This window comes from Falco cherrug, chromosome Z (assembly GCF_023634085.1).
Source record: "Falco cherrug isolate bFalChe1 chromosome Z, bFalChe1.pri, whole genome shotgun sequence".
NCBI lineage: Eukaryota > Metazoa > Chordata > Aves > Falconiformes > Falconidae > Falco > Falco cherrug.
In genome coordinates, this window is record NC_073720.1 from 77,910,142 (window position 1) to 77,924,154 (window position 14,013).

Genomic DNA, 14,013 nt, shown 5'->3' on the forward strand with positions numbered 1-14,013 from the left:
AGGTAAGTATATCTCTTCTTTTAAAGAACTTTAGGAACTTCAGGTGAAAAGTAAAAAAAAAAAAAAAAAGAATCATCATTCTCACATAAAACAAACCTTCAAAATTTTGAGCCTGCAGCAGCCAGCTGAGTCACACGCTGGTTTGGTTGCTGTGGTTTTTTGGTTGTTTTGTGTGTGTGTGTGTGTGTCCCTGTCCAAAAACAGGAAAGGAAATACACTCTCAACCTCTGCAAAATACCACCAGAAAAAAAAAAAATCCCTATGACTCTAGTATTGAATTTGAAAATAGCAATTTGCCTATAAAGCTGTACTGAAATATAAAAGCCATTATTCTAAGCAAAAAACTATTCTGCTCCAGCAATTTGCTGTTCCACCTTGATCTCACAGCTGCAGTTTTCAGGTACATTTGAGATGGTCTGCTGTGGAGACTGGGGAAACACTACATCTTTTTCACTGCCTTTTCTTTGTCCTTTTAGGCTCAGACTACGTACAATAATTAAAGGCAGCTGGCAAAGCACAATCGAAAGTACAAGAATGATAATGAAGCATTTAGTTCCTTGACAAGATACCACTTGCAGAAAAGTACCTGTGCTCAGACAGATATCCTTACGTAAAGGTTGGGTTCATTTTGTCATTAATGTTACTACATACATGTAAATTCATAAATCAACATGAGTGATTTAGGTCAAGAAAATTCTCAATAGCATCTGCAAGGGTCATCCTAGTCATAGTATTTGGGATTTCTCTGTTATATCTGGGAAATAACCCACACAGCCAGGAGAGATGATCAGGTTTGTCTCACATGGTGTAGGTTATGAGCACATGATGATAACTGAGTTTAAACTGAGTCCCCACCGGGGAGGGTCGAGCTCAGAGGCCCGCCACAAAACCTGCCATTTGTCATATGGCTGGCTCAAGGGTCACCCCCACACACAACCAGCACATCTAACATGTCAGCTACCAGTGGAGACCCAGGATTATAAAGCCCACTTTTCACAGAAAAGTCACTAGTGCCAGCCACCTTTCTCCCACAAAACTGATGAAAAGCTGTCAGCCCTCTTCCCTTTCCTTCCAGCCCCTAGTAGTACCATATGGATATGCTTCCAGTGGACTTAGTTCTCCCTGACATTTTTTCTCATGGGGAAAAATTCAATATGATCACACTAGCAAAGGTGTTCTACAGATTATTAAAACAGACTTTCATCTCCTATATATACTGGGAGGAAAAATTATTTCCATTTTTAAATATTTGGTAGGCACTAGAGAATACAGTGATGCACAGGCATTCCTCTGGAATTAGAGTATCTACTCATATGACTCTAAGAGTCTCAATAAAAGGAACTACAGACCCACCTTAAAGTGGAAAATGAATAGTAACTAAAATCCTTAGTAAGCCTACCCTTTATTTTGCAAACCAACAGATGCTGCAGTGAACGTTTGCATTCTAAACTATTTGAAGAACTTAGAGGTTGGCTTCTCAGCTTCCCTGTACTGCCACTGTGCTCCTATCGTACACAGATCTACAAAAAAAATCTGTTTTCAACAGATGCCATTTTAACAGCCAAAAATAACCGTGAAAAGCAATAAAATAACCAATAAAGAAATCAGAAGCAGGAACAGATGACAGTCATGACACTGTCCTGTACTACATTTAATCCCCATCAGTGTGAAGTCCTTGTGCTTGAAATAAATCTTCATTATATATTTCTCAATGCTTTAAGGAAAAAAGTAGAGTCATTTATTATTAAAGCAAGGAACATTACTAAGTGCACTACAGTATGGCATACAGTGTTCCAGAGATCAGTGTCTGGTTTTGCTCTTGACATGATTTTTATACTCTGTGTAATTCCCAGTCTGAGACTTGGCAGTCGAGATGCGCTTCGTGTATGTCCAGTCTTCTCACATTACTGTGCAATGGCATTTCTGAGAGTGGACATAGTTCCTATAATCAGCCAGCTGCTTCAGGTACAAATTGGAAGGCCATCTGTGCATCTCTACAAAATCGCGTTCCTCCACTAAAAAAAGCAGCAAAGGAATTAGATGTAATATCCAAACATAGAGCACAAGTGCACAGCCTGCAAAAACTCTTTTAGGATAGGTTAAGAAACATTAAAGATATAAACACAACTAGTAAAATGAAGACAAGTACTGTCCATTTTGCCTAGATCTTATTACAGCACAGACATAAATTACCACGACGCTCCCAGGCTATTAAATTAGCAGTAAGTTACATAATAAAATAAATAGTCATTAAAGAGAGCAGAGAGATTACCCTAAAGATGAATATTCTTTATCCTTAGAAGATAACCAGATGTGGTAATCAGCCATGAGGATTTTTCTATGCTGCAACACTATGAAGGAGGGTATCTCAATCCCTATGCCAGTAGTTTGTTCAAGATCATTACAAAAAGCAAGGTAAGGAAAGCAACTAAGAAATCAGCAAGATTTTATCTTTTATTGTATTTGGGTTTTGTCACTGGCAAAATCACGTAACAGGGGTTTTCTGCCGTATTATTCAGATGAATTCCCACTGCCTTTGCAGAAATATGCATTTTCAATCCCCTCCCCCAGATTTTCCCAGGGCAGCCTGCAGCAGTGATTGCCCTTTAGGGCTCATCCAAGCCAGACAGAGACCAATGCACAGCAGAGAGACCAGCAGCGTGGGGACAGCTGAGGTCAGGGCGATTGCATTGATGATGGGCAGCAGGCAGTGCCTTCCTCCTTGCCCTGTGCAAAACACAGGGCTGCTTCTGAAGATTTCAGCTGTCGGAAAGCCTAGGCTGCCTCTGCTTCCCACTGCATGGCTCTCCCTGAGCCTGGAGGTGATGCTGTGACATGGTGTCCTGAGTAAATAGTTTCAACTACAGGTAACTGCTGCTGTCTGGGAAGTGTCATCCCATCCGCACGTGCCCAGAATGCCTGCACCCCATCCGCCCGTAGTTACTTATGCACTCCTGTTTCTTTCCTCCAGCTGTCTCTGTGCAAGTTTGATGCAGCAGAGCATGTCAACCCCTCCGTGAACCTTGTGGAAGGGACTCAGAGGAAGGAGAAAAGCAAAGGACAGGCTGCTGTGCGTGTGGACACCAAATCTCAAAGGCTACCACTCAATTGGCGTAGTACCCTTTTCCTCTGAGTCAACCCACATCTGCCTGGCTTCAAAACGTCCTGCCCGGTATCAGCCACCCACTGGAGACTTCAGAAATCTCATCCCACAGCCAACAACAGTATTGGTCTGCATCAGCCCTGGCTGCTCCACGAAAGGTGGAAGCATGCAGGAAAAGCCCAGGTGATGGCAGAGCAAACATTTGGTGTGGTGACACTGTACAGCTCATCCCTGAGGTACTCGGGCTCTGGCAGAGCACATGCTAACAGTTGCTGATGAGTGATGCTTATTAGAAGCATCACCTTCACCAGGTGATGCTTACCAGAAGCATCACTGCGTAAGTTTCACGACAGGCTCATACACAGCCTGATATCCATCAGGATAACTGCAACATGAGGACAGAAGCGCTATCACTGGTACGTTCCGCAGCAGAAAAAAAGATACTAATAAGCGATATTGGCAAATTGATATCCCACCAGTGAACTGGAAAATGGGTAAGTAAATGTGCCTAGATTGAGCCCTGCAGTGACCCTAAGTCAGAAGGGTCCCTGTGCTCTTCTGCATCACCCAGGGGAAGCCAGAGGCAGCTCCCACCTTCACCAAACACAGAGGACAACCTGATTCCTTCAGGTTCAGGGTGGTTAAAACTGAAGCCCTGTAGTGAGGAAGACACCACGCCCTGTCACCTGAACCAGCAGGAAGGGAAGCCAAGCAAGCCCACTGTGGACCAAACCCACCAGTGGGTGACACCTGTCAGTACAGATATGCATAGCAGATCTGGCTACACAACATGGACATTCAGAAGATGCGCAGATGCACCACTGGAAGACAAATTCCAGGTCCCAACAAAGCCGGGACGACCTAGCTCTCCTTCCTTTGTTCATAATGATTACAAAGTCTTCCACCATCACACATCCATACAGGCACCTTGCAAATGAGGAAAGCAGTCGTTTAATGTGCTTTGGACCAAACATCTCACTGATGAGAAAAATCCCCTTCTGGAATACACTGGCCCCATACCAATGATCTGAATACAAACCACAGGTCAAAGAGATGCACCCACCAAGATCATATCACAGAACCACAGAATCACAGGATGGTTTGGGTTGGAAGGAACCTTAAAGGGCACCTAGTTCCCACCCCCCCCTGCCATGGGTAGGGACACCTTCTGCTAGCCCAGGTCGCTCCAAGCCCCATCCAGCCTGGCCTTGAGCACTGCTGGAGCAGAGGCACCTTCATCAGGGTGATGAAAAATCCTGTAGGCAATGAGCAAAACTTTTTAGGGTTACATATCAGGAAACCAAATACCAGTTCCCTGGAAGAACCTGGTTTTATTTATTTGAGTGGACATTAGTTACTTGATTTCATGAGACCTGCTGGAGAAAACTGTAAGAATCCTATTTTCTTCAAAGAAAATCCCAACCCTTAACATGCAGGTATTGAAAGTGACTTATCACTTTGATTCAAATGTACGAACTACACAAAATTACGTACATAAGGTAGAGGGGTTGACATATGATGACCAGTCCCAGTTGATGCAGTTATCGGTGGGAACCTGGACATCAGTTCAGAAACCAAAAGACAGGGGGATGTGGTTGCTGGCTGTGCTGCTCTTCACGTGTCACAGGGTCCCACGGCAGAGCGGTGAGCCATCCAGCTCCAACAGACTCCCAACTGGACCAGACTGCATCTCCTAAAAGTCCTAATCACCTTCTCATGTTGAAGTACTTTTGTCCCGTACATTGCTTCTGATCTAAGCAAAACTGGAAAACATCTCTTGTTTTAAAATTAATTGATAAATTACCTGAGAGATCTTGAAATTCAGGCTTCTGACTGAAGATGAGGTAGTTAGTGGCAATAAAATGAAGAAGCCAAGTTGAAAGGCAATCAGAATTGTGAAACTGCAAGAAGAAAGGAAACACAAGCAACACTTAATGCCACAATGTCTAAAACACAACCATGCTTCACTTGTCAAAATATGTCAGATTTCCACTGTCAACACAGCAGTTTAATAAATTAAGTTTTGACTGTAGGAGATAACAAAGGAAGAGTCATTGATGGAAATAAGCAAACAGATGGAGACCCAGTAACAAATGGTACAGCTCCCTCCCCCAGAGGTGTGACCTGACCCCTAACTCCTTTGTTCATGAATCTTGGAAATTTTTGTCTTCTGCACAGAAACAGAACTTCAGAAAAAGGAAGGCAGGGAGTGCATCATGTTGGTTTTGTGGTCTCCTCTTTCTCCACAAAATCGTGTTTGTTTAAGACAATATCCTGCCTGAGACTTGTAAAAATTCAGGTTTTATTCTTCTCTTCTGTTTTTCCAAATCAGCCTTTACTGTCTCTCTTTCTTTAGCCCCTACACTTCTCTTTTTATGCTTTTCATGCATTTCACTCAACATTCCATCAGGTTAGATCGCCTTTGCGACTTGCTTATCATGCAGGTCTCTTTCTGATTAAAAGAGGAAGTAATGTACCTTCACTTGCCCCAAACACATCTTTTCTGGTTGAAGCTGCAGTTAAGCTGAATTACTGCAATGTGTCTTCAATGAAGGAAATGGTATAGAATATGGTACAACTGCACATTCTGCAATAAAAGGCTGAAGGCCTTTTTTTGGCCAGCCTTGTGCCACCAGCTATCCAACAGATTGTACATCAATGTTTCTCATTGGGAATGGAAAATATTGAGATCTTACAAATCTTAACAATTAAACAACCATCACTAACTAAAGTCAACACGTATATTCTTTGATATGCACAACACATACCTTAGCTTTTTTGAGCAAGCTGACAATACTGAGACTCGTGGATGCCAGTTCCCTGCTAGGCATGCTCTGAAGCTGTGTGATAATGTAAAGCTCACAGATGTGCTGGAGTCTCACCACTTGGTACATCTCTGCACAGATCAGGAGAGACATTGCTTGGAGAATGCTGGCTGAAAAGCAAGAAAACATAAGTTACATGTATTTTACCTTTTTGACAAGATGATCAAAGCCACTTTTCACCAAGTCTTCTTTTACACACCCAACAATGAGCACAAAATTAAAAAGAAGTTGATCACCTTCTTTTATTTTTCATTATTATTAATATGTTTGCTGTATCACTCTCTTTTTCCAGATAAAGTATTTAATTAGCAGGAAAAGGGTAGTTAGTACTTTCTAGAAGGTAGATGTAATAAACTGTTGTCAACATCCTGTATCCTGAAGACGCTGAGTCAAGTGCTGCTGGTCTATTTAGAGTAAGTGATGATTAATAAGAGGATTTAGCTTTCTAACTTCTCCTTCAAAAAAGAACTTCTGTGATACATGTACAAGAAAATACAGTTAAAAGGCCAAAAACAAAACAGAGCAACTGTATGTTTAAAAAAACGTAGTACGGTGGTTGCATATTTAAACTGATGGACAAGGAAATGTTAGATGGGCTGAAAAGAGAAACATGCAGAAAATCTAGGAATAAGGTAGAATTATTTGAAAAGAAAACAAAAGCAAAAATGCGTATCACTTAATTCATTTATTATATCAAGGAAAATTGCCTCTATGTAAATTGTATTTCATATTTAATATGTAGGTTTTCTTCTCATTAAAAAAGACAAAGGTTAAGACACAAAGAATACTTTAGCTCAATTTTTCTTGACAAATGCTCTGATGTCGACTTTTTTCCTAGTTTTACATATAAATAAGATATCCTTGTGTATAAATATAATATTCTCACAATTTAACCTTGTTTATATGAAACTTAACAAAATATATGTTAAAAAAAATGACAATTTTGAAATAAAACCCAGAATTAAGATTAGAAAGGCATATTATTGTGATGTATAAAGAAAACTCCAAATATTGTAAAGGACCAGAAATGAAATTTCATTTTTTTGAGTCTTGCTGCATAGGTATGAAAAAAAAATACAGCATTTTATTGGTGACATTTGTTCTGTATGCAGTTGATTTTAATTGAATAAGAGTGATTTTTTTTATTGCACAATATGAACAAGTTCTCTTTCTTGAGACATTATACACTGCAATATTGGCATTTTTCAAAAAATGAATTCTGCTGCACTACTCTCTGTCAGTACCCCACTGAAAAAAAACAAGGAAGAGATATACATATATACATGTTTTTTAACATTTTCTTACCTGGGCAGCAGGAGTCAGTATAAAGATACTCCAGAAAGGAGAGGAAAGTGTCTTTGGAAACTCCATACACTGGAACAAGAACACTATTTGCTTCTAGATAATTACCATTAAACATAGCTGCCATTACCTCACAGCGAGCTACCAGAACTGCTCTGTGGGCTGGTACAGTTGCACCTGCAGGATGAGAGATAAAAATCTGTGATGATTGTATATAGACAGAAAGATCTTGATTTTAAAGCTCACATTTTCTTAGAAGGCCTTCACTTCACTTAAAGTGAACATTAAAGTATTTAAAATTAACAATATCATATAGAGGACTAATAACACACTCACTTTATACCTGTCCAGATGTTTGCATCTGCCTAGCAGCCAGCAGCAAATAGAAAAAAAACCCAAATTTATTATGACAACCTGATCCCAATACCAGGTGCTGCAAATCGGGCAAACCTTTATCTGTCAGAAACAGGCTTTCAATGAGCAAAAAATCTGACACCACTGGTTACACCATTTACACTAACTGAACCTCTGGCCATCACACAAACATGCAGTGCTGTGAATTATTAAGCAAGTGAGAAATCTGTGTTCATCAGTAATCCCATCGGTAATGAATGTGTGTTCTAGAAGTCAAATTTTCACATAACCACACAAAGCAGAGAAAGACAAATTATCCCGGATGAAATGTCATTAAATCCATTAAGTACGAATTTAACCAGATTAAGTATTTTGCCTAAGTCAATTTCCTGATGGTTGTCTTACAAAAAAAAATGCCGACAAATTTTTCAAAAAAAATTCCCATTCTGTAATATTTACAAGTGAAGTTACTTTACTACAGCATTTGGAAGACCTACAAAGGTTAAGAGCCAGGGTGGTAGAGGTCTTATGGTCTCTTAACAAAAATGTTGGCAGCCTGAGCTGCCAGCCATGACACCCAGACAGCTGCAAAACCCAGCTGAACTCGACAGTCCTGCCGGCGAGAAAGTGCCAAACAAGTGCCGGGCAGGACAGCCACCAAAACCAGAATAAGAGGTTACAGTCAGGTGCAAATGTTTCAATGAAAAGTATAATAAACAGATCAACAACACATGCCAGATAAATACACTGGAAATACCTACACAGAAGTCACTGCGATCCTGAACTGTTAATTTCCTCCTTAACCACAAGCCCTGCCATCTAGCTAATTCCTTGAAGGCGTCTGGCACTCTTTCATTTTTGTTCTATTTCTATGCACCTGTGCTTCCACTTGCAAAATGACAAAGCTACATGCAAAATGTGTATATTTCTGTGTAAGGAGAACACGTGACAATGGTATTAATATTCATGCATGCGACATGAGCAATACAGTACGCAGACATATGTAAGATACGCATGTGGTTTTGTACACACATGCAATTGGATATTTACCAGCAGATTAGGAGGCTCAGTCACGCTATGAGCCTTTACACATGCATAATGGGGTCCCAATTTCAATGGCTCCCAAGTACTTTTGTAAGCTAGAAAGCTCAAGCAAACCCTAATATTCAAGGGATTAGTTGAAGACTTAAAAATGCATTTGCCTGATCAAGACTAAAGCCTTCAGTTTCTTTTAGTAATTATTCAATTTTAATAAATTATTCTGGTCCATGAATTAGAGAAAAAGGCTTGGAAGATTTACCAAGCATTAAAGTGTTAGGAAAAACAGTTCACATTTTAGTACTGAATAAGCACACTTTTAAAAAGTACTTGTCAACCCATTGGGCAGTATTTTTTTTTCTGTAAATTATATAGTGGTGGTGTAGTTTCACCAGCTTCCCAAAAAGCCTCTCTCAGGGGTGGCACACTGAGACGAATTGTTCATGTCACTAAACTCAACATCAGTATTTTACTCTCATTTTCAAAGGTCTTTTTGTTTTTTTCTGCATATTAAACAGAACATCTAGAAAGAATCTGCTTGTCCTCATGTGCTTATGTTTGAGGGAGTAATCCTTCATATTTGGCTCTGAGATTTAAAGCTGAAAATAATTAAACAATTGTCTAATCCTAAAAGACCATTTCTGCATGAAGGGTGGGTGTGAACAAATCAAGAAAATCATTAGCATTTAAAAACCATCTCATTCTTATTCTCACAAAAGCATGCAACATTTTCCCCCCCCCCTTTATTTTTAAGGGCGAATGCCTTTAATTTCCAGAAAAAAATCAATCATGATGCTGCAGCATATCGGTGCACCCAAGCATATTCTTTGCAGACAAAATGGGACCAGAAGATGGTTTCAGCGGCGCGGCTCCTGCCCACACCTTTGCTGAGGCACCTCTGTGAGCAGACCTGTGTAATGCCACCAACCGCCCTCCTACCTCCACATCCTGCTACAGACAACTCAGCACAGACAGCCGGTCTCTGCTCCCAACCAACTTCTTAATCCTGGCCACAAAGAGGACTAGGTAACTGCCACCATCTCAAGAGGCTTTTCTTTTAAGTGTTTCTTCTCACCCTCATAGGGTGAGAACAGGCAGGTCCACGCTAGGCACCTGCAAGGCTGGAGGTTGCTTTTGTAAGGAATCACCTATCATACCGAAGTCGCAGAGACCTGCGATACAGGAACCTGAAGAAGGAGCATCTGGAAGGGCGGTGGCACACAGCTGGTGGTGGTGGCACCTAGATTAGCAAGTCATCAGAACCCCAGCACACCCACGTGCATTTCTAGGTGTGCCCACACTGGGGGAAGAAGGGCAGTGAATAAAGCCTAAGGAGGCACAAGAGTGGGACATAAATCCCTGTCAGCTTCTGGAGGGTAAAGAAAGGCACATCCACAGCCAGCGTCAGCCTGAGAGGGACAAAGGGGAGGTGGTCAGGCGTCAGTAACCAGTATCTCTTGAGCTTTCACTGAGGGCAATGAGTATAAACGTGGTCACTGCAGTCCATGCCTGGCCAAGGTTTGATGCTGGGCAGAGCCCTCTGGTATGTCCTGATGCTTGTGCAAGTGGGAACGTAAGCGAGATAGATCAGTTTTAAAATACAGTAACTGCCCCCTGTGATGCAACCCCTGGTTTAGCCTTGCTACCTTGGTGCTATGCCATCGCAGAAGCCTTTCCAGCAGCACATCCCTCATTTTGCTAAGCCTCCGAGGGGTGCGTGTAAATCAGAGAGGCACAAAGCCTGCCCTGACAGGGGAGGGGGATTCACACAGGCTCAGCCCCAACAAACCACGTTGAGACTGGACACTTGCTGTAAAGCATCCATACGGACAAAGGTCAGTTCTAAGCAAAAACTGCTTTCCATAGTGATAGCAAAGCATATATGTGTTTTCTTAGCATTGATGCAACAGAAACACAGTCACCTCCATTTCCCACTCTCCTGCAGAGAGGATAAATGCTGGAGGTGCAGCAGTGCCCATGTCAACAGCAGCAGAGGCACCATACCTTGTATTTTGAAGATTACATCAGCTAGGACAGGCGTGTTAAAGAACAGCCTGAGAGAAGTATTATACAGCCGTTTTATCTGTTGAGATCTGCAGTCCTTTACAGTGTTTAGCTGCAAAATAAATTATTAATAAAACACTGTCACATAGAGCTGCCCACAGAATAAAAGATGACAAGATATCATTTATATGGGGAAACTAAACAACAGCCTTTTGCTTTCTGCCTTATGTCCTTCTGCTAATGCTGCTCAGCCTGCCTCCTACAGTCAGACCCCAGCTCTTGCCTCTGTACCCTCTTGTACCCTCTGCCCTGTGACAAAGTTCCCCCATCCAGAACCTCCTGGTAGGTTTGACTGCATCACAAATTTTCTGGATTCCAAACTTCTTCATAGGTGCCCTGCTCAGACCCAAGGCTGCAGTAACACAAGGTCTGAGGGCCCTGGGAGGAGCACTGATGGGACACACATCCACCTGCCGGTGCAACACTGCACAGAGAGAGTTAAAATTTGCATGTTTCTTGATATTGCGCCTGATATTGCCTCCACAGAGGCAGAGGAAGCTCACAGGCTGAAGCACAGACTTCTTTTACAATAATCTGGACACGTTGTACTTCCACCTAGTTTTCAATTTTGTTTTTCTTACTTAAGAAATGTAATCTAAAGCTACCAAAAGGAAAAACATCAAAATCACATCACTAGATTGTGCTACATGAAATTCAGATGCAGTTGAATTTATGGTTTAAAATCTTACGTAAGCCATTAATTAAGACTTAATTTTATCATGAAAAATCGCAATTAATTTCTATGCCTTTAAAGAAAAAATTTTAAATGTGAGAGTACCACAAAGGCATAAAACAAACCTAAAACCAACAACAGCAACAACAATTGAGGCTTATTATCTTAAAAGTTTTCAGGACTTTCTAAGTCCAACCTTATGAATGTTTTAGCTGTGGACCCTTAGGGCTGGCAAACCTGCAATCAAATGATCAGAAGCTTAAAATAGCTAAGTAACTTTTTTTTATTTATATTATGTTATCTCAAGACAGCCTGAGATGATTTCCATTTAAACTGACATAGATACTTTGTGCAAGTTCTATAGCATCAGGGAATGTATAAGCCCTACCTCCAAATGGCTGTTAAAACTAATTCTATATTGTAACTTTTTATTAACATAATAATGTGACATACATTTTTATTAACAACATAATGTGACATTTTACTGCAAAGTCATCGGCTGAATTAAATATATTAAATTAAAGACAGCTCTCCACAGTATGGCTTTTATGACAGAAACTACCTCTCCTCATCTACTGCAGAAGCATAACTTTTGGCACACCTTGAGGAAATCAAAGCTTTCCTGGGAAGCCTCTATTACATGAGAATTAGCAACATGTAATCATATTGCTAATGCAACGTGAAACGCTGTGGAGTAATCCTTTTAGGGTATCTACTCATGTAGCTTTTTACCGGTTACATTAATTCTGCAGAGGAATCAGCACTTGTACACACCTGTGAACAACCCACCGATAAAGCAGTAAAAGCTGTGTAAGCCAAGGTGAGTTACATTAAAGTTTAAATCAAAGACTGACAGGGAAACTTCGCCTACAAAACCATTTCCCAAGAACTCGAGTAACTAACACTAACAGTTACCCCAAAAGAGTTAGATGTACCTTCCCTGGAATTTTCAGGATACATTTAACTTTCTCAAGCACATGTTCAGTTTTTTCCAGATCCTTCAGCTTCTTTTTTATATCCTCTTCCAATCGGTCCCACTGGAAAGCACCTGTCATGAGACCAGGTAAAGTCAGATTACAAACCCACAAGCCACAGGCCTTAGCAAGCAGAGAAAAGATGACATCCATGGCAAAGAGGTCCTGAAGAAACTATTTTTTTCACATATATCATGCAGAACTTTGTGCTTCAGAAGGGCAAAGTGCAATTCTTCCAGAGTAAAATGCACATGGTAGTTTCACAAGATGGCAATCAAGTACAGAAAAACTAGGGCATCTCCCTTGCTTTCAACACCAATTTCTGAGTTCCTCCCGGTTCAATCACTACATATTGCAACTGAACATTCAGAAAAAAAAAAACATCATCCTGTTTCAATATTTATGGGAGTAGTTTAGCTTCTGCTCACATTGCTGGTTGGCTTGCTTCGTAGCTGTCTGAACCAGAAAAGGTTCACACACAGTTACGTTCTGAGTATTGGTAGCTAAAAAAATCAGAAAGTTTGCAGTGGGATTTCTTTTTTTTCTTGTTTTCAGAGTGAAAGACATGATATTCTCACAGGTCTCTCAATAACTCCCTTGGAAAAATGAAAAATGTTGACTGGTGTTAAAACAAAAGACAGTTTATCTTTATACACTTTGCTGGAGTAAGTCTCAAAGACAACATGGGGCTTTTTGGTAATTTCCAGCTCCGATCCCCATGGCCACGCAGCACGGGAGAGGCAGAGACGGATAAAGCTCAGGGTAAAGCACAAGTCAGCATGGCACTGAAGGCACTCTGCCTTTTCAGAAACCTAAAGCTAAAGCATCTTTAGCTTTATCAACTCCTGTATAGATATCATATAGGCTGTACATGTTTATATTCTCATGGGCATGATGTCATGGTGCTGAAAAGCTGAACACAATGACAATCACAATCCGATCTCTTCTCAGCCCATGCCTCAAGTGTCTGAAAGACCTGGTCACCTCTGAAAGGCACCAAACGCTGCAATGGGTTTTTGCAGTGCCCTCCGTGTCGGGAGCTGTGACTTACTGCAGGGTTTTGCCCACAGCTGTACACCACCTCTTCGGCTGACATAAACAAAAGTAAAAAGTAAAATCAGTGCACAAAAGGCAGCTGACCAAAGCTGTAATTGGTAACAGATGAAGATACTGCACTTACCTATCACCTGCTGACACTCCAGGTTCAATCCCCTATTCATGTCACCAATTGGAAAAAAAACAAACCCATTCACACTGAAAAACTTCTGCATCTGTTCTTTGTGCCTGACACTGGTTTGGAAAGAACAGGAAGGATTGTTTTCAATGCACAGACTCTAAAAGCTGAAAGAGTGTCCCTTGTGTCTTCACAAGCCAGTGTTCATGTCTCAGCTACTGAGGCAGAAATCCTTTTTCACATGTCAGGCAGGTATCAGTATACAGACATTGACTAAGCTTCTTTATAGATGTAGCTCTAACATTATAATGATTTGGGGCTTTTTAATTTATTACAGTGAAAATCAGAATACATCATTAAAACCCTACTAATTATTTCAACAAATAAAAAAATACATATTCTTACATACTGTGAGCTTGCAAAGTATTTTATAAAGAACAAATGGGTATCACCTGATACCAGTTCAAGACAAAAAAAATCTCTTTCACCTGAGGATTCCTAAGCAG

General features: G+C 40.9%; 1 protein-coding gene and 1 long non-coding RNA gene across 2 annotated transcripts in view; one reads left to right on the forward strand and one right to left on the reverse strand.

Annotated features, from left to right (window-relative positions):
- Positions 1-478: 478 nt before the first annotated feature.
- Positions 479-4,797, forward strand: LOC114017001 (uncharacterized). The gene is made up of 3 exons (XR_003561798.2): positions 479-616; positions 2,301-2,415; positions 2,972-4,797. It is a non-coding gene; the product is annotated as an uncharacterized LOC114017001 (long non-coding RNA).
- Positions 610-14,013, reverse strand: part of RHOBTB3 (Rho related BTB domain containing 3) — a 29,274-nt gene continuing 15,870 nt past the window's right edge. The window contains exons 7-12 of the mRNA XM_027811326.2: positions 12,295-12,407; positions 10,627-10,738; positions 7,234-7,407; positions 5,872-6,038; positions 4,908-5,004; positions 610-2,015 (exon numbers count right to left, since the gene is read on the reverse strand). Coding sequence (XP_027667127.1) covers positions 1,900-2,015; positions 4,908-5,004; positions 5,872-6,038; positions 7,234-7,407; positions 10,627-10,738; positions 12,295-12,407 — 779 coding nt within the window. The 3' untranslated portion in view covers positions 610-1,899. The remainder of the gene's footprint in view (positions 2,016-4,907; positions 5,005-5,871; positions 6,039-7,233; positions 7,408-10,626; positions 10,739-12,294; positions 12,408-14,013) is intronic.